Here is a 22531-nt window from a genome sequence, read left to right as displayed (position 1 = left end):
AGTCGGATCAGGATCTCTCACAAGGTCCACGCAAACTCAGATCCAACTATGATGTCAACCCTGGTACATCAAAAAACGGGGGAAGAGGGGGGGCAAGAAACACAAGCACCCCGGAGACCATACAAACACGGAGATTAAGGAACCACAGATAACAAACCATCTCGATGTGGTGAACCTATCTTCGGTGTCACTTTCCCCCGCACAAACCAAGGTCCTTACATTAGGACTCAACTTTGTACCTAACCAGGACTTTGACATATTTAAGACCCTCCTGGATATTAACAAATTCGTCCGAAACCTAACGGTCAAAAGGCATTTTGTAACATCAGAGCCTGAAAATTTAACACAAGTTGAGGAGACATCTACCATACCGGGTGAAAATCAATATAGGCAACTTATGTTTGAGGAACAGCAGACATTATTACACTTAGAAGATCTTGCCGAGGAACACACTGAAGTTGCCATCAGCAACCAGTCAACCAAGTTTGTAACCAGAAATCCTCACTATTACCCAGTACAATCCCGTACAGAGTCCATGGACAGATTCCAATATATCATGGAAAGAGAGTTACATGGAATTAAAGACCGGACAAAAAATAATGCTTCCACTCACAACCTTACCCTGGCCGAAAAACAAGCATTGAAATCCTTACAGGACAATGAAGACCTTATCATAAAGATGGCAGATAAGGGCGGTTCCATCACTGTCATGGACAAAGACATGTATATAGACCAAATAAATAAATTGTTGAGTGACACAAATACCTACACCAAATTACAACATAATCCTACTAACGTTTTTTCCCTAGAGTTGAACAATCTACTGGATAAGGGTCTGAACACGGGCATACTTACCAAGAAACAATATGATTATATGTTAGTAGAGTCTCCCGTAATACCTATACTCCATGCCTTACCCAAGACACATAAGGGTATCAATCCCCCTCCTATGAGACCTATAGTCTCAGGTATAGGTTCTCTTACTGAGAAAACATCTGAATGGCTGGATTCCTTCTTACAGCCATTTGTATCTAGGGTACCGGGTCATTTAAGGGACACAAAGGATGTTCTATCTATTTTCCACAATAAAATCTGGAATCACAACCATATATGGCTCACATGTGATGTGGTGTCTTTATATACCAGCATTCCTCATCCAGTGGCTATTAAAGCTCTCACCCATCACCTCCACAAGTATAGTTCATTTGATGAAACATTACAAAACTTTTTGATAGAAATAACCTATTTCTTAATGACACACAATTTTTTCAACTTTGCAGGTACTTTCTACTTACAACAACGAGGGGTGTCCATGGGAGCTAAATTTTCCCCATCCTTGGCTAATTTAGTTATGGCATGGTGGGAAGAGTCTTTTCTCTTCTCCCCCACCAACACGTATGCGGAAAACATCCACTGGTATGGCAGATACATAGATGACCTTCTATTCATCTGGGAGGGAGATGTATCTGCCATTCCTAAATTTCTGGAATTCTTAAATGCCAACGATCTCAATTTGAGATTCACTTACTCTTATAATCAAAATACCATCAATTTTCTCAATATAAAATTTACATCTACTGTAGGTTCCCATATTGATTCAGAAATCTTTCATAAACCCATATCAGGGAATACCATCTTGCACGCCACCAGTTGCCATCCAAAACACACTATCACGGCAATACCAGTAGGTGAACTAACACGTGCAAAAAGAAATTGCAGTACGGAAATAGGTTATGCCAAAGAGGAATCTGAGACATGTCACAAATTAAAAGCCAGAGGTTATAAAAATTGGATGTTAGATAGAGCCAAAAAAATAGTGGGCACCAAAACGAGAGATTCCCTTTTAAAGGTTGACAAAAAGACGGAAGCTACCGAGTTGGTTGGAATTAATTCCAACATGCCAACCTTGGTACTAGAATACAGTAACCAATTCAATTTAATTAAAAAAACAGTGTTAAAGTATATCCCTCTTTTGTTTGAAGATTCCAAATTAGAACAAGTTTTGCAAAATGGTTGTAGAGTGGTATCCCGCAGGGCAACCACCTTAGGCAATAAATTGTCCCCGTCACTTTTGACATGTAGTAACTCCAAACCCACTTGGTTAACACATAAGGGCTTTTTTAAATGTGGAGTACATCCTTGCAAAACATGCAATATATCTAAAACCATCAAACATTTCTCTAATTCCATGGAGGACACTAATTTTCAAGTCAAATCATATATCAACTGCAATAGTACGAACGTGGTATATATTATTGAATGCACCACATGTAATCTAAAATATGTGGGATGCACAACAAGGAAATTCAAGGTACGCATCCTAGAACACCTAGGTTATATAAGAAATCCTAATATAACCAATATATTCAATGCTGCCCGACATTTTATATCATGTCACAATAGAAATATAAATTCTTTCAGTACATACGCAATAGAGAAAGTCAGAGGTACAGTGAGGGGAGGGGATCTCAAACACCTTCTTTTGACCAGGGAGGCTTTCTGGATATACAATCTACAGACACGTTTCCCTGCAGGTTTGAATCTTAAAAAAGAGCTCATGTTCCATTATTAAATAAGCCACATTGTCATCCAACTCCATACAGGTCCAAGAGTTTCTCAATTTCGCGTGGTTTCAAATATCCAGACAAAATAACACTACAAAGATCTATACTGATCAATTATATAAATTATTAGTATGCATCATACATATCAATTAATATTATACGTAACTTCGTTTAGATATTGTGTATATCAAAAATGGTCCCATGTCTATAGGGACTATACTCACTGGATACATATAATTTTTGCTACTAGGATTATGATATAGATTAAAGATCTTATAAATAAAATATATATATCAATGCCCAGAAAATTAGTAGAATAATCCCAGGATTATGGGACATAACGAATTTATTATCCAGTTCACATATTCCCCAGGACATTCCTTTAACAATTGTCTAACATAGCCCGAGGATTCAAGCTATTCATCCAGATGCACTTTAAATACATATTAGTCTCGGTATTGTAAACTTTGTACTAGAAGAATCCTTGTATACACACACTTTATGTTTCCGAAATACTTACAACATCTAGTTCTATTACAAATCCAATAAACCCAAATACAATACAAAAATGTATAGTGGAATTGTACTCACCGTTCACATGAGGCGGTTGTCGGACTGCTTTTTGTGCTGGTTGAGGCTAGGTCGTGCCATCGGGTGGCTCTGATTGAAGAGTGTCACGATATGACCGTTGTTCAGTATAGGCTGCGCTGTATGGACAAAGAAGGTGCTGCGGCGATGGTAGCGTGAGGTTTTTTTTTTTTTTTAAATTTTTTTTTTAGATTTTTGTAATATATTTTTTTTTTATTATTTTTTTTTTTGTAATAGACATCAGCCCTGTGTATTCGAACTAGTTTAGTCTCCACATTCAAAATAAACATAACAATAATGAAAACATGGGGAATGTTGTGAATCATACACACTTACATTCAAAGTATGCTTTAGTACGCTATTAAAAGATCTTTCGCGATTATTAGCCTACAATTATAGTAAGATACATTGATAGGACATCTTGATCCATACGAAACCATGCATGTTTGATTTTCTATATACAATATACAAATGTTCTCGAGAGAAATGTAATTCCTATACCTTGGATATATACATATGTACTAAATTTTCAATTTCAAGTCTAATGGGTCATAGTGGCAGGGAAATTTCTTTCTTCCCTCATTCTTTTTAATCAAACCACATGTGCCAATACAATGTTCTGTTTAAATATTATATACAAGCGGATGTCTTGTTGTTTTTGTTTATATCCTAATGTGATTCAGATATATTAGAAGCTAGATTACTAGATCATGATCTGTAAATGTCTTTTTATATCTGTATTCATTTTTACTTTTATTCTTATTTCGCTTGTTATATATTTGGAATGTTTAATATATGTTTGCCCCTTTTATGCTGAGTCTATTTTCTGTTCGCTGACTATCTCAATTTGTATTTCTGGCCAGTACTCATAATAAAATCAATATCAAACGATCCAAGGTTCAACAAATACGATCTGAAAAACCAGAGCATTATATTAGTGCTCTGGTTTTGTAAAAAACCAACCAGTGGATCGCTGATACTCAGAGCCAATTTACCATGTTATACAAAGTAACGAAAACACACTCCACCCATGTTCACTACATGGGTTAAAGTTTCCACCTGCGGAATTAATTATCAATCAATGTCAGCCTATGCTGACTCTGGAATAGTAGTTTGCTTTGTATATAAAGCAGACACAGCATTGGGGGCACTCATATCCTTTTTGCCATGATTAAGAGCAACACGCTTGCTCGAAACGCGTAGGCCAAGGTCATCCAGCCCGCTATATATACACCCTGAGACTGCGTCTCCGTGTAACTTTTAACCATTTTTTCAATAAAATTGGGAACAATTTTCCTTTTTAATCAAACACAGCGCTGGATTTTCTCTTTCTTTTTCCTGATATACCTACCGCTGGCCGTAGCGGGGATCCGTGCGAGGTGTCTGGAGACGCAACTACTGGTGAGCTGGAGGTCTCCTCCTTTCTTTACTATAATTTAAAGAGGCTCTGTCACCAGATTTTCAAACCCCTATCTCCTATTGCAGCAGATCGGCGCTGCAATGTAGATTACAGTAACGTTTGTTTTGACCGTTTTTATATTTATGTAAATGAGTCTTTCTTAAGTACAACCGGGCGTGTTTAAAGTTATGTCCAAGTGGGCGTGTATTGTGTGTGTACATCTGGGCGTGTTTACTTGTTTTACTAGCTGGGCGTTGTGAATAGAAGTGTATGATGCTGACGAATCAGCATCATCCACTTCTCTTCGTTACCACCCAGCTTCTGGCAGTTCACAGACACACAGCGTGTCCTCGCGAGATCACGCTGTGACGTCACTCACTTCCTCCCACAGGAACTTCATCGCGTCGGATGAGCGAGGACACGCTGTGTGTCTGTGCACTGCCAGAAGCTGGGTGGTAACGAAGAGAAGTGGATGATGCTGATTCGTCAGCATCATACACTTCCATTCACAACGCCCAGTTAGTAAAACAAGTAAACACGCCCAGATGTAACGAACACAATACACGCCCACTTGGACTTAACTTTAAACACGCCCAGTTGTACTTAAGAAAGGCTCATTTGCATAAATCTAAAAATGGTCATAAATTTGCCAAAAATGCTAGTTTTTGAAAAAAAACAACGTTACGGTTATCTACATTGCAGCGCCGATCTGCTGCAATAGGAGATAGGGGTTTGAAAATCTGGTGACAGAGCCTCTTTAATTCCATCTTCATTCTTCTTTCAGGCCCTAAAATGGAGGAACTAAGTTCTGCATGCACCAATTTTTCACTCGATTTATTCAAGAAATTATGTCAAAACAACCCGAATGGAAATATTTTCTACTCTCCACTAAGTATCTCAGCGGCATTGGCCATGATTTTCCTAGGTACAAAAGGTAAAACTGCTGAACAAGTCTCCAAGGTAGGTAACATACCTAGACAGCAGCAACTGCCTAACCTAGTTGTAAGTCTACAAGGCACATACAATTTAAAATTATTTTATGTTTTCGCTTAGCATAGATATATCACAGGGGTATAATGGCGGAACAAAAACAATTCTGTAAAGTTCTGAATTATACTCAGTGCTTGTTGGCTATATAAGTTCTGAGCTGTATACTAGTATATTGCTACATAATGTAACATCAAAGGTCACTTTTCGGAGTCAACTAAAACTACAGTAATCTGTCTCCTATCAGCACAGGATATCCAATGATTATAGTCTCACCATAACAACCTGTGCCATAACAATGCTTTTTGTAGACGTCATTGGGTTGTAAAAGTTACTCATGCACCTGGTTGGACTTTAGACTGGCGATTCGTAAGGATGTTCAATGCTTCTAACATGAGCCAACTTGATTCTAATAAGAGATTAATACAGTGAATACATCGATATTTGTTGACAAAAGGGAACGAGAATTCCAAGGAGCCCAGACTTATTACTACAAGCGATAAGGAATTATACCAAAGATTATCATTACTCATCTCCTGATGATTGGGTTTACAATAAGTAAAGAATAATAAATGGTTGAAACATGAGGGAATGCTATAATATGAATGAGTAATTGAGTATTGAGTGCGCACTTCTATACTCTGGGTCACACGATTCTCCTCAAAACATGGGTAAGTGCATTTGCTGGACTCATATGGACACTATGTCATTTTTCTAAGGACACTAGTCTCTTTAGGCAAACGCGGGTCTATATACTTTCAACATTACTCAGTCTGGGTCTGTTGTACCTTCTGTATTTGCATTTATTTATGTAGATGTACCCTGTGTAGGAGGAATTTTGAACATTAATAAAGTTTATATACTTAAATGTAATTCAATATACTCTGTTCAATATAGGTACTTGTGACTTAGTCAAGGATTTAATTTTAGATTCTCTGTTCTTGTAATTTTATGTATCTGATGCTATTAATAAAGATGTGTAATTTTTTCATATGTGGATATATATGGACTCTTTTTCTCTAGTTTATCATATATTGTTAGAGTCTTTATCTCTAATTGTGTTCATGGGTGGTTGAGATTTGTCTCCCACCTTTATACTTATATGTCCTGTGAGACTTCGTGTCTAATTATTTATTCTGATGCAGCACCTTGAAAAGGCGTATGCATCAGAATAAAGCCCGTAAGTAGCCGCCGTTAAAATGCATATTGGCGGTCACTAACGGGTTAAGGAGGGTTTCCAAATGCATACTTTTTAAACCAAGTTATTTTTGCGCTTTGAGCATTAGCCTGCACATATCCACCAGCCTAGCCCTTTATATTACAAGCTCTAATATAACGGGCTAGGCTAGTGAATATGTGCTGACCACTACTCGTAGCGTAAAAACCAGTGTAGATAGTGCCACACTCAGTGCCCCCTTTATATAGTGCCAAATACTACCCCTTTAGATAGTGCCCCACACATTTCCCTGTTGATAGTGCCCCACAGTGCCCATGTAGACAGTGCCATGCACTGTCACCTGTAGATAGGGCCACACAGTGCCCATTTAGATAGTATACCACAGTGCCCCACTCTGTCCCCTGTAGATAGTGCCCCACTCTGTCCCCTGTAGATAGTGCCCCACTCTGTCCCCTGTAGATAGTGCCCCACTCTGTCCCCTGTAGATAGTGCCCCACTCTGTCCCCTGTAGATAGTGCCCCACTCTGTCCCCTGTAGATAGTGCCCCACTCTGTCCCCTGTAGATAGTGCCCCACTCTGTCCCCTGTAGATAGTGCCCCACTCTGTCCCCTGTAGATAGTGCCACACAGTGCTCCTGTAGATAGTGCCACAGACTGCCCCTGTAGATAGGTCTACACAGTGCCCATATAGATAATGCCATAGTGCCACACACTGCTCTCTGTAGATAGTGCCACACACTGCCCATGTAGATAATGCCACAGTGCCACACACTGCTCCCTGTTACACAGTTACATAGTTAGTACAGTTAAAAAAAGACATACGTCCATCAAGTTCAACCAAGGGATTGGAAAAAGGGAAAGGATGAAACAAAAATTCTACAAATTGACATAGGAGCTGATATTTTTTCGTTCTAGGAAATGATCTAAGCCTTTTTTAAAGCCATCTACTGTCCCTGCTGTGACCAGCTCCTGCGGTAGACTATTCCACAGATTCACAGTAAAGAAGACTTGTCGCCTCACAGTAAAGAAGGCCATTCATATATTTATATAAGTTAAGCATGTCCCCCCTTAGTCCGCTCTTTTCAAGGCTAAATCGGTTTAACTCTTTTAATCTTTCCGCATAACTTAGATTTTCCATGCCCCTTATTAGTTTAGTCTCTCTTCTTTGTATTTTTTCCAACTCCATGGCATCCTTTCTATGAACTGGAGCCCAGAACTGAACTGCATATTCTAGATAAGGCCTCACTAATGCTTTGTAAAGTGGTAATATTATATCCCTGTCTTGCAAGCCTCTTTTAATACACGACAATATCTTGCTGGCCTTAGAAGCAGCTGATTGACATTGTATGCTCTTATTTAGTTTATGATCTACAAGTACACCCAGATCCTTCTCAACAAGTGACTCTCCCAGTATAGCTCTCCCTGGGACATATGATGCATGCAGATGCAGATTGTTGGTACTCAGATGCATAACTTTACATTTGTCTACATTTAAACCTCATTTGCCAAGTGGATGCCCAAACGCTCACTGTGTGCAAATCGGCTTGTAATTTACGAACATCTTCCATAGACTGAACAATATTACATAGCTTGGTGTCATCTGTAAAAATACAAACAGTGCTATTAATCCCATCCTCTATATCATTAATAAATAAGTTGAATAATAGTGGTTCCAGCACTGAACCCTGGGGTACACCACTTATAACCGGTGACCTGTCAGAGTAGGAATCATTGACCCCAACTCTCTGGATACGGTCCTTGAGCCAATTCTCAATCCAATTACAAAAAATACCTTCTAAAGCTATAGTCCTTCATTTACCCATTAGACGTCTATGGGGGACAGTGTCAAATGCCTTTGCAAAGTCCAAAAACACTATATCCACAGCGACCCCTCTATCTAGGCTTCTGCTCACCTCTTCATAAAAACAAAATCAGGTTGGTTTGACAACTTCTGCCCCTCAAACATTTTTCCCATGATAGATGCCATAGATAATGCCATAGTGCCACACACTCTTACCTGTAAATAGTGCCACACACTGCTCCCTGCAGATAGTGCCACACATTGCTCATGAAGATTATGCCACATATTGCCCCCTGTAGATAGTGCCACATACTGCTCTCTGTAGATAGAACCATAGTGCCTATATAGATAATGGCACTATGTAGATAAAGCACCTGTAGATAGTAATCGATTAGAGGAATGCACTATTATCCCAGATAACACATCCATTTCACTAAGGGTATATTACCACGATTACTGAGAAATCATAGAAAAACGCTGTGGTTTTTGCTAAATTTACCGCACTGTGTGAATACACCCTAACACATCCCAACTAAACAAAAAATCACTGAGCTCCTGAGCTACTACTGTCACATTAAGGGTTTTCACTGCAATTTCATGTGTTATTCATTAAAAAAAACAGCAACTGCGTCGAATCTCGTTAAAAAACATGTATTTTGGATGCAGTATTTCAATGTAGGTTTAACTTCCCCTCAACCACAACATCTAAATACACCCTTAGTAGTGAATTGGATTAGTAACACCTGGCTGCTAGTAACTCTCTTAATAACTGTGGACTTATTTTTTTACACCTGGTTTCTGAATGTTGGTAGTCTTTTTTTTCTTTTTTTTTAGAAAAAACGACTTTATATTGTTTTATTTGTTGTAAATCGAGGTCATTTGTTTGTTTCTAGAATTTGATTAGGACCACGCAATTGTTAGTTAGGTCCTGATAAATAAAAACATCTTATTACCTGTGACCAGGGCCGGCTCCAGATTTATGTGGGCCCTTGGGCGAAACAGGCTTAGTGGGGGAACTCACGGCGGCAGTGAAATGCCAAAAATCATCACTTTGTGCCCTCATATAGACGTTAGGCCGTTTATGCCCCCATATAGAACTTAGGCCCCCAGTTTGTACCCCCATAAATTTAGTGCCCTCTATAGATAGTGCCACACAGCCCCGCTCCCAGGGAGTGCCACACAGCCCCCTCCACCCAGGTAGTGCCACACAGCTCCTGACATCACTGTCTATACATGAACAGTGTTGCCAGGGCCAACCCCAGATCCATAGTCCTGGGCAGAGCACTACTAGCACTCTGCCTGGGAGTGGCGTAGCTAATGGCTCATGGGCCCTGGTGCAAGAAATCAGCTTAGGCCCCCCTACCCTTCCACAACACCACCAGACCCCTGTGCACGCCTATGCCCAGATGCCTTGCTTGACAGACCCCATGAATGCCCCCACAGTATAATGCCCCCAATAGCTGCCCCCACAGTATAATGACCCCCCATAGCTGACCCCCACACAGTATAATGCCCCCCATAGCTGACCACCACAGTATAATGCTCCCCATAGCTGCCCCCACAAAGTATAATGCCCCCATAGCTGCCCCCTTACAGTATAATGCTCCCCATAGCTGCCCCCCACACAGTATAATTCCTTCCATAGCTGCCCCCACACAGTATAATGCTCCCCATAGCTGCCCCATACCGTATAATGCCCCCCATAGCTGTCCCATACAGTATAATACCTCCATAGCTGCACCATACCGTATAATGCGCCCTATAGCTGCACCATAAAGTATAATGCTCCCATAGCTGCACCATACAGTATAATGCCCCCCATAGCTGCACCATACAGTATAATGCCCCCCACAGCTGTCCCATACAGTATAATGCCCCCATACAGTATAATGTCCCCTCAGCAGCTACAATAGGACCCCCTCCCATACCTAGTATAATACCCCCATATGTACCTAATAGAAAAATAATAACATAATTACTTACCTACCCCCGTTCCCACGACGTGTGGAGGATCCTTCTCTTCTTCTGCACTGTGCTGTGAGTGGCACATCACAGACAGGCGCAATGTAGTGACGTAACTACATCGCGCCTGTGCCGAGCTGCTCACGGCACAGTGAATGCTGGAGCGAGGCTCCAGCATTCAACCCAACTGAATCTGCGTCCAGGGGACGCAGGCTCGGTTGGAGAAGGGACCAGCGCGGTCAGGCTGGGACACTGCTCTGGTCCTGGAATCGCTGTCCATATATGGACAGTGATGCCTTAACGACGGCAGCGTCAGCACCTGGCGGCCGAGTGAGCCCCCCCAAGTGGAGTGGGCCCCGGAACTTGCCAGGGTTTGCCAGGTGTTGAAGCCGGCCCTGCCTGTGACTGTATCTGTTTTCCAATATGAGTCAAGAAATTTAGCTCTTTATAAGAAACAGCTTTCAGAACAGGTTCTAAAGAGTGTTTGTGAAAGGTGTCATAACGTAATGTAACAGTCATAACATAATGTTTACTTATGGTTTAATATATACATGTATTCACCCTTGTATCTACACATTTAGGCATTGCATTTTGATATTGTTCAAGACGTTCATTCAAACTTCCAAACGCTGAATGCTCAGATTAATAAAAAATCAAGCTCTTCCTATACCCTGAATTTGGCTAACCGCTTATACGGAGAACAGACCTTCAGCTTTCTTCCCGTAAGTCAATCAGTTTATTATTTTTATGTTGTTATTATACTATTTTATCACTTTCTCACATTTGATTCAATATACCAAGACGGGTACTCTAAATATTTCAGGAGTGCAAGACATTTGCCCTATAATGCAATATACCTAAAAGAACACAAAAGCAGCGCAAAACCAAGAAGCATGCATGATTTACATATTTTATTTAAAGCTATTAAATTCAAAATGACTCGACCTGTTATATCCATTAATAGACCTGATATTCCAGAAGTTTGGTGATGGAGTGGTCTTTCTGTTGTGCACCACCTGTTGTATGAACTTGTCACCTTGGCACATTTAGTTGATAGATGGAGGACATAGCCCTCACTGACTCCACAGGGCTGTGCTGAGTCACATCACAAACACTTGAGCTACAGCTGTTGTGATTATATGGACAAGAGGGTGCAGATATCTCATACTTCAGAGTAGATATGATATTCAGATTGTACATACTACAACTTGTATGAAAATATTTATTCCGCAGCTGTCTATGTATTAAAATATTTCTTCATTTGATGTACTACTTCTCTTTTATGTTGGGATTAGGTCGCCATATTATACCTCATATACACTCTATTTAGGCCATATTTATGTAAAATGAACATTATAGTACATGGGAATTGTGATTTGATCTTCTGCAGTACTGTCATATATTAATAGATCATCACTAAAGAATTTATTTTCCTGATTATCAAGATATTTGTTCTGCTAGGTCATCATAGTTACCCATTTTCAATTCTTGACTATGGAAACTTATTATTTTGTTAATCCGGGCAGAGAATTCACCAGTTTACTCAATTTTCAGTTCAGCAGCAACAGAGACAACTAAAGTAACTCTCCAGCTGGAGCATCCAGAAAAATAGTATACCATATTTTATCTTATTTGACTACTCCAATTAAAATACTGAGTGAAATGATAACCACTAGGGGGAACTTGAAGTATTTATCATAATTATTAAAAATTTATTTATGACTATATGAATTGAAGGAGGTGATTTGGAGCTCTGTATCAGAAAAACTCCAACCCCTATAAAGAAATATCATGAAATTAATTAGCACCGACTTTCAGACCTATTAAGACGTTCAAAAAAGTTAAGGGGTGCAAGGACTTGTAATTGCTTTTTTGAAGCACATCTGCCATAAAGTTGACACCAGAGCACCATCGGCATGACGTTTATGCATTTAGGCTTAGCAGTTTCCGCAAGTTCACAAATTTATACAGCACACAAGAAAATGGCGACAGCACACTGCGAACACTAATGCCACCTAAGCCACTAAATATAAATATGCATTACTGCTAAATCTTCTTACAATAGGGAGGTTTTTAGCGCACAATTTGATCAAATTGTGTGAGCCCACCTGCCATGACAAGGCGTCCTCTATGGGGTGGGAACCTACGCTGCACATACACCCAGAACTGAGACTAAACCTACATATTCTTGGGGATGGTAGGAACCAGCATTAAACGAATTAAAATCACCCAGGGCAGAATATATTATATTATCCCATTCTAAATCCATAGGCATTAATATGGCGTTGGTACCCCCTTTGCAGATAAAACAGCTTCCACTCTTCTGGGAAGATTTTGGAGTGTGTCTGTGGGAATTTTTTCGCATTCATTCAGAAGAGCATTTGTGAGGTCAGACACTGGACAAGGGCCTGGCTCGCAATCTCCGTTCTAGTTCATCCCACATGTGTTTGATGGCGTTGAGGTCAGGGCTCAGTGTGGGCCAGTCAAGTTCTTCCACACCAAACTCAAGGTCTTTATGGACCTTGCTTTGTGCACTGGGGCACTGTCATGCTAGAACAGAAAAGGGCCTTTCCCAAAGTGCTCACTCAAAGTTGGAAGCATACAATTGTCCAAAATGTATTGGTATGCTGAAGTATTAAGAATTCCCTTCATTAGAACTAAGTGGCCTAGGCCATTCTCTGAAAAACAACCTCATAGCATTATCCCTCCTCCAACAAACTATACATTTGGCACAATACAGTCAGGTAATGTTCTCCTGGCATTCGCCAAACGGAGACTTGTCCATCAGACTTCCAGATAGAAAAGCGTGATTCGTCACTTCACAGAACACGTTTCTACTGCTCCAGAGTCCAGTGGTGGCGTGTTTTACCCCACTCCATCCAATGCTTGGTATTGTACTAGGTGATGTGAGGCTGACATGCAGCTGCTCGGCCATGGAAACCCATGTCACGAAGTTCCCGGCGCACAGTTTTTGTGCTGATGTTAATGCCAGAGGAGGTTTGTAACTCTGCAGTTATTAAATCCTCATATCGCTGGCGATGTTTATGCACAATGCTTCTTAGCACTCAACGACCTGCTGTGTAACGTTACGTGGAGCTGCTGTGGTTCCTAAATGCTTCCACTTTACGATAATACCACTCACAGTTAATCGTGGGATATCTAGTAGAGAAGAAATTTAATGAACTGACCTGGTACAACAGTGAGCTCTATATAGCGACCCATTCCTTCACAAACGTTTGTAAAGGCGACTGCATGGCTAGGTGCTTGATTTTATACATCTGTGGCAATGGGACTGAAGAAAACACCTGGATTCAATGATTAAGGGTATGTTCACACGAGGGCGTCCGTAACGGCTGAAATTACGAGGATGTTTCAGCCTGAAAACATCCCCGTAATTTCAGCCGTAACGGCATGTGCAGGCGCTTGAACGCCGCGTCAATTACGGACGTAATTGGCGCTGCTATTCATTGGAGTCAATGATTAACGGCTCCAATTACGGCCAAAGAAGTGACAGGTCACTTCTTTGACGCGGGCGTCTATTTACGCGCCGTCATTTGACAGCGTCGCGTAAATTATGCCTCGTGTGAACAGACAAACGTCTGCCCATTGCTTTCAATGGGCAGATGTTTGTCAGCGCTATTTTCGGACGTAATTCGGGGCAAAAACGCCCGAATTACGTCCGTAAATAGGCCGTGTGAACATACCCTAAGAGGTGTATCCCAATACTTTTGTCCATATAGATGTATATGTGAAAAGGCAAACATTTTCCTTTAATAGGCAGTGAATTTCCATGCCAATATGTTATTTATTTTAGCACAGGAAATTACAGACTACAATCAATTGAGTTCATGTAAGGTAACTCATAAAGAAAGAACTTTGATTAGAATTAAAAAGATCAGTTCTGACCATAATGAAGTAATGGCACAATGCTCTCTTGAATTATTACTAGGCTTGGCTACTGCAAACAATGAGCAATCTGGAATGTATTGGACATGTTCTGATATTATGCAATAGGATAGATAATGTAATGTGTGACCCAGGGATGGGCAATTTTGAACCGTTTCTGCAGCCTGAAATAAGTTGGCACGATAGCAAGCACTGAAGACTGTAAATAGAGTTCTGTATAGACCTATGCAATGAATGGCTGGGCAGAGAGACAATGTGACCTATTTGTGATTTAAACAACTGAATCAAGAGAGCCAGCTGAATCCCAGCGAAAGATTTTATTGAAAGCAAAAGTATAATTATCAGAAATGCAAAACTGTACAGTAACTGAACACAGACATATAAGGGCCTGTTCACATCACTGTTGCCCTTCCGTTGAGGGGTTCTGTCTGAGTTTTCCGTCGCTTTAACCCCTCAACGGAAAGGCAAACGGAAACCTCAGCTTCCATTTCCCACACCATTGAACTCAATGGTGACGGAAACCTAGCTAATGGTTTTCATCTGTCACCGTTGTGACAGGGTCCGTTGTTCTTGAAGGAACCAATAGCGCAGTGCCTCCGGCACGTCCTAATAGATTGCACTAGTATTACACTGACCGGCAATAATGCTTTGGTATACTGAGAATACAAAAGCATTATAGCAGCAATCTAAAGATCGCATAGTGAAGTCCCCTAGTGGAACTAAATAAATAAGTAAGTAACGTGAAATAAGAATTATTAATAAAAATTGCGAAATTGCTATTTTTTCCATTGCCCCCCAAAAAAGTCATAATAAAAGTTAATGAATAAGTCCCATGTACCCAAAAACAGTACCAATCAAAACTACGTCTTGTCCCGCAAAAAACAAACTGTCATATCACCACATTGGCAGAAAAGTAAAAAAATTACGGCTCTTGGAAAGCGACGATTCAAAAACAAATAATTTTAGTTCAAAATAATTTTTATTGTGCAAAAGTCGTAAAACATAAAAAACCTCTACATATGTGGTATCATTGTAATCGAACCGACACATAGAATAAAGTTAATGTGTTATTTACACCGCACAGTGAACGGCGTCAATTTAAAACGCATAGAACAATGGCGGAATTTCAGGGGGTTTTTCTATCCCCCCCCCAAAAAAAAGTTAATAAAAGTTCATCAAAAATGATATGTACCCCAAAATGGTGCCATTAAAAACTAATCCCGCAAAAAACAAGTTCTCATACAGCTATGTCGACAGAAAAATAAAAAAGTTATAGCTCTTTGAATGCGACTATAGAAAGAACGAAAAAAATAGCTTGGTCATTAGGGCCTAAAATAGGCTGGTCACTAAGGGGTTAACCTTCGATATACTGATAACAATATTTATTTCTTTACCTAGAGAAGCCAACCATAGACATTGCATCCGAACCCCTCAGAAAATTGTTCCAACATTACATGTTATGTTAAATATTTTTTCCTTTTTTTGTCAGGAATTTCTATCCTCTATCCAAAGTTTATACCAGGCTAAACTGGGCACTGTTGACTTTATATCTGCATTTGAATCTGCAAGAAAGGAAATCAATAAATGGGTCTCAGAACAGACAAAAGGTCAGTATGTTAGATATTGGTTTTAGATATTGGTTTTACTTTCTAATAAGAGATTAGTTTTGATAGGTGGGAAAACATCAACACAACAAGTCATAAAAATGAAATACTCATTGACCACTTTATTTCGGACACATTTTTAGTAGTGGGTATGCCCCTTATTTGCCCTGAGAACAGGCTGAATTCTTTGTGGCCTGGACTCAACAATATGCTGGAAGATTCCTTAAAGCGAACATGTTATATTAAATATGCTGTCCTATGTATGTTGTAAATCAGGGGGAGCTGAGCAGATTGATATACAGGGTGGGCCATTTATATGGATACACCTAAATAAAATGGGAATGGTTGGTGATATTAACTTCCTGTTTGTGGCACATTAGTATATGGGAGGGGGGAAACTTTTCAAGCTGGGTGTTGACCATGGCGGCAATTTTGAGGTCGGCCTTTTTGTATCCAACTTTAGTTTTTTCAATGGGAAGAGGGTCATGTGACATCAAACTTATCGAGAATTTCACAAGAAAAACAATGGTGTGCTTGGTTTTAACGTTACTTTATTCTTTCATGAGTTATTTACAAGTTTCTGACCACTTATAAAATGTGTTTAAAGTGCTGCCCATTGTGTTAGATTGTCAATGCAACCCTCTTCTCCCACTCTTCACACACTGATAGCAACACCGCAGAAGAAATGCTAGCACAGGCTTCCAGTATCCGTAGTTTCAGTTGCTGCACATCTCGTGTCTTCACAGCATAGACAATTGCCTTCAGATGACCCCAAAGATAAAAGTCTAAGGGGGTCAGATCGGGAGACCTAGGGGGCCATTCAACTGGCCCACGACGACCAATCCACTTTCCAGGAAACTGTTCATCTAGGAATGCTCGGACTTGACACCCATAATGTGGTGGTGCACCATCTTGCTGGAAAAACTCAGGGAACGTGCCAGCTTCAGTGCATAAAGAGGGAAACACATCATCATGTATCAATTTCAGATATCCCGTGGCCTTGAGGTTTCCATTGATGAAGAATGGCCCCACTATCTTTGTACCCCATATACCACACCATACCATCAATTTTTGTGTTCCAACAGTCTTGGAGGGATCTATCCAATGTGGGTTAGTGTCAGACCAATAGCGGTGGTCTTGTTTGTTAACTTCACCATTCACATAAAAGTTTGCCTCATCACTGAACAAAATGTTCTGTGTAAACTGAGGGTCCTGTTCCAATTTTTGTTTTGCCCATTCTGCAAATTCAGTGCGCCGATCTGGGTCATCCTCGTTGAGATGCTGCAGCAGCTGGAGTTTGTAAGGGTACCATTTGTGAGTAGCTAATATCCGCCGAAGGGATGTTCGACTGATGCCACTCTCCAGTGACATGCGGCGAGTGCTACGCTGTGGGCTCTTGCTGAATGAAGCTAGGACAGCCACTGATGTTTCTTCATTAGTGACAGTTTTCATGCGTCCACATTTGGGCAAATCCAACACTGAACCAGTTTCACGAAACTTGGCAAGCAGTTTGCAAACTGTAGCATGGGAGATGGGTTGTCTTGTAGGGTGTCTTGCATTGAAATCTGCTGCAATGACCCGGGTACTGCGTTCACCAGACATCAACACAATTTCTATCCGTTCCTCACGTGTTAACCTCTGCGACATGTCAATGGCTGTAAACAAAGAGAAGCTTGTAAATAACTCATGAAAGAATAAAGTAACGTTAAAACCAAGCACACCATTGTTTTTCTTGTGAAATTCTCGATAAGTTTGATGTGTCACATGACCCTCTTCCCATTGAAAAAAACTAAATTTGGATACAAAATGGCCGACTTCAAAATGGCCGCCATGGTCAACACCCAGCTTGAAAAGTTTCCCCCCTCCCATACACTAATGTGACACAAACAGGAAGTTAATATCATCAACCATTTCCATTTTATTTAGGTGTATCCATATAAATGGCCCACCCTGTATATATTCATGGGAAAAGATTCTGTATAACTTATAATATATTAATTTGAATCCCTTCTCACTCTGGGCTTATGAGTCCAGTAGACTGTCCCACTCAGGGATTGACCGCTACATCTGTATGTACACTCCCACAAGGAAGGCTGCCATAGAGCGAGACCAACCCACGGAATCATAAGCCCAGAGTGAGCAGGGTTTCAAATTCATGTATTATAAGTTATACGGAATCTTTTCCCACAAAACTATGGCTTCCTTGTGCAGTCCGTTGTTTCACGGACCAAATCAATGAAAAGGCCAAGACTGTTCCATCAAAAAACGGACAGGAGTAGAACCTGTCCTATTTTTGATGGAACGGTCGCACGGTTCCGTTAAAACAACGGATGTGTGCATGGCCCCATTGAAATGAATGTGTCAGGGTGCTATCAGTTAAAAAAACGGATAGCACCCTGACGAAAATAACTGAAGTGGGCATGAGGCCTAAGAGCTTGCTAACCTTTCATCCAGTCTTTACATCCAGGCTACATTGATACAGTAGCTAACTAGTAGGTACTGATTCATTTAGCTCGCAGAGCATTGACATAGATGTATCACTGTCGATTATTAAGAATTATTAGGAGTGTATGGGTTTTAAGCCGCTGCATGTAAAATAAGAATGTTCCTATTCACTGATAGCAAGCAAAGGTCTTGAAAATGCTGAGAACATAAAAACGCAAGTATATTCAACAGTTGAATCGATTTTCAATAAACAACAAATAAGCTTTATCAACATAAGACTGGATAAACCCTTTTTAATGTGTTTTATAGGAAAAATTCCAGAAGTACTATCTGAGGGGTCAGTAGATGGAACAACCCAATTAGTGCTGGTGAATGCCATATATTTTAAAGGTGATTGGGCTGAGAAATTTAACCCTGAACATACAACAGAAGCACCATTTAGATTAAACAAGGTAACATCTTAAGTTATGAAGGATATCATCCTTATTTGTTTTGTTACAAAAATGTATAAGTTATTTTTAGGTGCAAAAAATGATGCACTACAGCCTTATCAAGTATATTAGTTAAATACTTATTTATGTTGCTGGTTTCTTAGAAAATAATATATGTATTTTCTTTTGCTTAGAATTTTTTTATTAATTTATACAAATACAATTTATGATGTTAATCAAAACATTTACATCCAAAAACTATACTAATAATTAGTAATATTAGAAAATGATTAAAAAAAAAAAAAAGAGAATAAAGAAAGGGGAAAAAAATTATATATGAGTTAAACACCAAAAACTAAAGAGATAGAAAGCTAGGAAACAAATAAACTAGCAGCCCATAGAAAAGTTGAATAGACTAGCAGCCCATCCTTTGAAAAGTTGGGGATTTCTTATCCAGGGCATCCATCTTTCCTGGATTAAAAACTTTCCAACATTCCAATCTAAACCTAATAATTTTTCACACTGAAAATATGTATTTACCTTGTTTATTACTTCTGTAATACAAGGGATTTTATTTGTTCTCCAATTGGATGCAATTAGGTTGCGTGTTGCATCTAAAATTCTGCAACACACCCATCTATTTTTTTTGGGCGAATAGGTTCATTGTTAGGGTATGTTCACACACACTAATTACGGACGTAATTCGGGCGTTTTTATCTCGAATTACGTCCAAAAAATGCGCCTCGATAGCGTTGACAAACATCTGCCCATTGAAAGCAATGGGCTGACGTTTGTCTGTTCACACGAGGCGTATATTTACGCGCCGCTGTCAAATGACGGCGCGTAAATAGACGCCCGCGTCAAAGAAGTGACCTGTCACTTCTTGGGGCGTAATTGGAGCCGTTATTCATTAACTCCAATGAAAAGCAGCGCCAATTACGTCCGTAATGGACGCGGCGTTCAAGCGCCTGCACATGCCGTTACAGCTGAAATTACAGCCGTTACGGACGCTATCGTGTGAACATACCCTTATATTTAGTGAAGCTAGGTCTAAAGTAAGGATTTCTTTTCCTTTTCCAGTAACTTGATTGATTAGACCAGAGACCTCATACCAAAAGGTCTTCACTTTTCCACACCCCCACTAGATATGTATCAGGTCAGGTCACTCGTTATCCCACAATCTCTCCAACACAGCCTAAGGTTATTTGGATTGAACTGGACCAATTTCTTCGTATGTAAATATAACCGAAGGTGTATTTTTTTTTTAACAATTACAAGGTGATTTATGCATTTAGTGTTTAAGCAGGTATATTTTATTGCAATCAACCATTTCGCTAACAAAAACTCATCCCATTGTTTACCATTAATATAACCAGTTAGGGTATGTGCACACACACTAATTACGTCCGTAATTGACGGACGTATTTCGGCCGCAAGTACCGGACCGAACACACTGCAGGGAGACGGGCTCCTAGCATCATACTTATGTACGATGCTAGGAGTCCCTGCTACTCCGTGGAACTGCTGTCCCGTACTGAAAACATGTTTTCAGTACGGGACAGTTGTCCTGCAGCGAGGCAGGGACTCCTAGCATCGTACATAAGTATGATGCTAGGAGCCCGGCTCCCTGCACTGTGTTCGGTCCGGGACTTGCGGCCGAAATACGTCCGTCAATTACGGACGTAATTAGTGTGTGTGCACATACCCTTACAAGTTTATTATAGATCAGTGATAAACCATTCAAGTGTCTTTTAGGTTCAGTGATACATGTAAATTTATATCCATCTGGCTCTGAAGTCTAATAGCCTCAACAATTTTGTGTTTGTTAATAACTCTTCATGTGCCAGATTTTCAGAAAATCATTTTCGCCTATATCATAAAACAACCGTAGCCATTCTGGTGATCGAATTGATCACTATTATAGAGATCTGCTAGGGATGTAATGCCTTTTGATTCCAACCAGGTGCTTTCCCAATTCTGTATTAGGTGGTGAAAGTAACTCCTTTTAAAAATACATATAAATACAAAATTTTATATTAATAGACAATTCCCCTCGCTCCCTACGCATAAGGCGTCATATTCTGAGAGAATATGTTTTGGATGCGGTCTTTCGTTTAACCCTTTCCCGCGGCAGCAATTTTTCGGATTTTCACTTTAGTTTTTTCCTCTTCACATTCCAAAAGCCATAACAATTTTATTTTTCTATCAATATTGCCGTATGAGGGCTTGTTTTCTGCAGGACGAGTTGTACATTTTCATGACTCCATTTATTGTACCATATAATGTAGTGGGAAACTGTAAAAAAAATGTGTTGGGTGGAATAAGGGAAAAATAGCGATTCCTCAATCTTTTGGGGGGTTTCGTTTTTGCGGCGTTTACCATGCGGTAAAAACTGCATGTTAACTTTATTCTGTGGGTCAATACAATTACGGTGATACTACATTTATATCGTTTTTTTTGTTTTACTACTCTTAAAAGGAAAAAACTGATTGATAAAAATAAAATTTGAGTTTTGTCGCCATATTCTGAGCCATAACTTTTTTTATTTTTACTGTCGATTGGGCGGTATGAGGGCCTATTTTTTCGAGGTGAGCTGTAGTTTCTATTGGTACATGAGACTTTTTGATTTTGGCGGTTTTAATTTTCTATGGCGTTCACCATGTGGACTAAATAATGATACAGTGAAGGAAATAAGTATTTGATCCCTTGCTGATTTTGTAAGTTTGTCCACTGTCAAAGTCATGAACAGTCTAGAATTTTTAGGCTAGGTTAATTTTACCAGTGAGAGATAGATTATATATATAAAAAAAAAAAAAAAAAATCACAGTCAAAATTATATATATTTATTTGCATTGTGCACAGAGAAATAAGTATTTGATCCCCTACCAACCATTAAGAGTTCAGCCTCCTCCAGACCAGTTACACGCTCCAAATCAACTTGGTGCCTGCATTAAAGACAGCTGTCTTAAATGGTCACCTGTATAAAAGACTCCTGTCCACAGACTCAATTAATCAGTCTGACTCTAACCTCTACAACATGGGCAAGACCAAAGAGCTTTCTAAGGATGTCAGGGACAAGATCATAGACCTGCACAAGGCTGGAATGGGCTACAAAACCATAAGTAAGACGCTGGGTGAGAAGGAGACAACTGTTGGTGCAATAGTAAGAAAATGGAAGACATACAAAATGACTGTCAATCGACATCGATCTGGGGCTCCATGCAAAATCTCACCTCGTGAGGTATCCTTGATCCTGAGGAAGGTGAGAGCTCAGCCGAAAACTACACGGGGGGAACTTGTTAATGATCTCAAGGCAGCTGGGACCACAGTCACCAAGAAAACCATTGGTAACACATTACGCCGTAATGGATTAAAATCCTGCAGTGCCCGCAAGGTCCCCCTGCTCAAGAAGGCACATGTACAGGCCCGTCTGAAGTTTGCAAATGAACATCTGGATGATTCTGAGAGTGATTGGGAGAAGGTGCTGTGGTCAGATGAGACTAAAATTGAGCTCTTTGGCATTAACTCAACTCGCCGTGTTTGGAGGAAGAGAAATGCTGCCTATGACCCAAAGAACACCGTCCCCACTGTCAAGCATGGAGGTGGAAACATTATGTTTTGGGGGTGTTTCTCTGCTAAGGGCACAGGACTACTTCACCGCATCAATG

The 22531-nt window shown here is 40.1% G+C and overlaps 1 protein-coding gene across 1 annotated transcript in view; it reads left to right on the top strand.

The window, feature by feature from the left end:
• SERPINB1 (serpin family B member 1) overlaps positions 1–22531 on the top strand; it is a 32707-nt gene that overhangs the window by 3970 nt on the left and 6206 nt on the right. Inside the window, exons 2-5 of the mRNA XM_075828479.1 lie at positions 5336–5511; positions 11059–11199; positions 15873–15990; positions 18742–18884. Of these exons, the coding sequence (XP_075684594.1) occupies positions 5344–5511; positions 11059–11199; positions 15873–15990; positions 18742–18884 (570 nt within the window). The 5' untranslated portion in view covers positions 5336–5343. The remainder of the gene's footprint in view (positions 1–5335; positions 5512–11058; positions 11200–15872; positions 15991–18741; positions 18885–22531) is intronic.

This window comes from Rhinoderma darwinii, chromosome 5 (genome assembly GCF_050947455.1).
Source record: "Rhinoderma darwinii isolate aRhiDar2 chromosome 5, aRhiDar2.hap1, whole genome shotgun sequence".
NCBI lineage: Eukaryota > Metazoa > Chordata > Amphibia > Anura > Rhinodermatidae > Rhinoderma > Rhinoderma darwinii.
The sequence above is the reverse complement of the archived record's forward strand: the minus strand, read 5'-3'. Positions and strand labels throughout refer to the sequence as shown.